This window comes from Nematolebias whitei, chromosome 6 (assembly GCF_014905685.2).
Source record: "Nematolebias whitei isolate Nwh7 chromosome 6, NemWhi1, whole genome shotgun sequence".
Lineage (NCBI taxonomy): Eukaryota > Metazoa > Chordata > Actinopteri > Cyprinodontiformes > Rivulidae > Nematolebias > Nematolebias whitei.
The window spans coordinates 8918063-8921104 of NC_056503.1; the positions used below are offsets into that span (position 1 = coordinate 8918063).

Below are 3042 nucleotides of genomic sequence, written 5' to 3' on the forward strand. Positions count from 1 at the left end.
CATTAAAGACACAAATTGAAGAAATTATTTAATAAACATGAGGGTTATGAGTGGGTCCCAGAACCCAAAAAGTTTGAGAACCCCTGGTTTAAGGTAAAGTAAAGGGCCAAGATGGTGTAGCGGCAGGGCAGCCGACTTGGGACCCGAAAGTCCCAGGTTCAATCCTCAGTCACTGCACATCTCATGGTGTCTCTGAGCAGGACAACCTATCCCCAATTGCTCCCTAGTCACCCTCAATAGTTGCCCACTGCTCCACCTGAGTGTATCCCTGCAGAGAGCTAATTGTATGGGAACATACAGTGATGACAACACATTATTATTATTATTATAAAAATGATTGCTCAGTTTTTGGCCCTCTTATGATAACATACAACATCAGAAATTTTCACAATAAAAGCACAACCGTTTTCACTTTTCCGGCACATATTTGTTGAAGCAGGAAGATTAAAATAACATGCTGTGTATTTTATTGTGTAGGGTGCGATTTGAAGCCCAGCAAAGCCTCACCTCTCCTCTGTAGCGAGCCAAGTTGAGTGCAGGAAATTCATCCGAGTAGCTCGTGCTGAAGTTGACGACATTCACCAGGTGGGCTGAAACGTGAAAAACTGTAAAGAGGAGAAAGAATGACTCAAAACTAATTTAAAGCACATGTTCTGTTTGACACAGACACATGATATGCAGGATGCAGACACAATAGTAAACTGCAGGAGGACAAATATTTCTTTGTCCATTCAATAACAACAAGACACCCTTCTTCCTGACATCACAGACTGACTGCTCAGCCGTTCAACAGCTGATGGGATTAGGGGGAGTAATTATGACACACAAGGGTCCTTATTTCTCTCCACATATCCTTTCCCAATCCCACGTCTCTCCATCCCCCCTTTTCTCTGCCTCAGTGTTTTTTGTCCTTAGAGTCATCCCTTGTCTTACGTTCATGTGTGTTTCTGATCGTTTTAATGAGTGGAAGCGTGCAAAGTCATGATGAGTAAAAGGAAAGGCCTGCAGATGATGTCATAGTGAAAGCCAGATGTGAATCTTTTTGGCTTTCAGGAACTGAGTTTGTAAAGAAATACTATATGTCCAATAAACATTCATGATGCTTTGGAAATTCAACACTAACTTTAGCTTGATCACTTTTAGTTTAAAGCCTAAAAATGCTTTAATATATTATTAACTTAACATCAACTCATTTCTAGGTACTGTACGTTTTTAAAATGCTTTTTATCTGGACCAGGAAATAAAAACTTCTTGTTAGCTTTTTTACTTTATGTTTTTCTATGATAAAATTATAAAACCCCACGTTATCGAATGCATAGTCAGCAGCACATCTGCACCGAAATTACAACAAGCCTTTAATCACAAGGTAAATGAAGTCCGCCCAAAACAAGACGTCTTACCTTTACATAATAAAAAATGGAAGGAACAGCAGAGACTAAGGATTATGATGCTGATATAACAAAATTAAATAAAATACTGTGTTGTGATCAGCTGACCTGTAAACACATTATGCAAAAAAAAATAATTAATTAAAAAATAAACAAATGGCCTTTTGATGAATTTGAAGCAATACACCTGGGGGAGTGGTGACGCAGAGGTTAGAGGAGGGGAGCTTGTCATCAGAAGGTTGCTGGGTCAAATCCCCAGAGAAACAAAATTGTAGGTGGGAATGTTAACGCACCCACAGCGGTCCACACCCTCCTTTGCCACAACCTGGGCCCTTGAGCAAGACGCTTACCACCCCCCAACCCCCCAGCTGCCTCTTGGGCACCTTGAATGGAACCACACATGTGGGCACATGTGGGCGATCTGTGGTCGCATCAGGAAGGGCAACCAGCGTAAAAGTAATCTCCAGATCTTTGTGTGAGCTCGCTTGTTGTGGCGACCCCTGAAGAAGGGAGCAGCCTAAAGAGAACACATTTTCAAGCATTACACCTATAAAATAGGAAAACTGAGTTAAAAACCTGGATTTTTTTTAATCAGTTAGACAGTAAGCAAACAAAGTCACCAGTAAATAAAGTCACCCCCAGGTGGCATGGTGGAATTATTTATACACGAGTTTAGTCAAAATTTGACAAATATTTTTTATGTGAGAGACCCGCTCTTCAACTGGAGTGCAGTAACTGTATTAATCCAGCTGCTTTGTGTTGAATAATAGAATACAAAGAAATGAGCGTAATGTTAAAGTCCTTTCATTTTACTTGTGTTTTTTAATTATTATAGTAAATAAAGACTTTTAAATGCAACTAAAGTACAAAGAAATACTTATAAACAATCTAACATTTAAATGAAATCTGTTCATATCTGCTGTGGTTGGATGGTTGAATACAAAGTAAAACGAGATTTCTTGTCAAGCTGTGTAAAACTGTCTGGACTGCTAGAATCATCTCTCACCACAAAGTGTTATTAGTCGGCAGCTTTTCCAACCAAAGCGGGACCGCAGATTACAAATCCTGACAGCAGACTGTTTTAAGCAGCGAGAGCTGACCTCCCTTCACTGGTTTGTCCTTTGTACAGAAACGAGTGCATTACTTTGCTTACGTTTATTACAAGCCGGGCTTCCCAGAAAACAACCGAGAACAAAACAAGGAGTAAAAGGACATCTGTGAAGCAGAGACCCAGCTGCCTGAGGCTCCCATGATGTCATGAGGGGAGACTCACAAAAATAACAACACACACATGTACAGATAAAACACGCACGACCAGTGAACACGACTTCCCAGCTGGTGCACCAGGAATGCACAGCCAGCATGGATTGATTTATACACACACACACACACACACACACACACAGGCATACATGAATGAATCAGCACATGCTGCAGAGATAAGAGTGAGTTGTTACCAGAGAAGAGGCAGACAGCAACGCCACAGGCAACATGAAAGGTCTTGCTCTTGTCCAGCAGTCTGCGCGTCTTTCTGGAAGATACCTGAGTGTGATAGGAACACAGACAAAACCAAAAGGATTACTGGTATTTCTGGCAATGAGAATCAAAAGAAGCACATGTGCATATGTAATGATATGGTCCTGTTAGACCTCAG

The 3042-nt window shown here is 40.9% G+C and overlaps 1 protein-coding gene across 1 annotated transcript in view; it reads right to left on the reverse strand.

The window, feature by feature from the left end:
• Window positions 1–223: 223 nt before the first annotated feature.
• Window positions 224–3042, reverse strand: part of LOC119411510 (NADPH oxidase 4-like) — a 6649-nt gene continuing 3830 nt past the window's right edge. Inside the window, exons 4-6 of the mRNA XM_037678461.1 lie at window positions 2846–2930; window positions 508–605; window positions 224–268 (exon numbers count right to left, since the gene is read on the reverse strand). Coding sequence (XP_037534389.1) covers window positions 224–268; window positions 508–605; window positions 2846–2930 — 228 coding nt within the window. The remainder of the gene's footprint in view (window positions 269–507; window positions 606–2845; window positions 2931–3042) is intronic.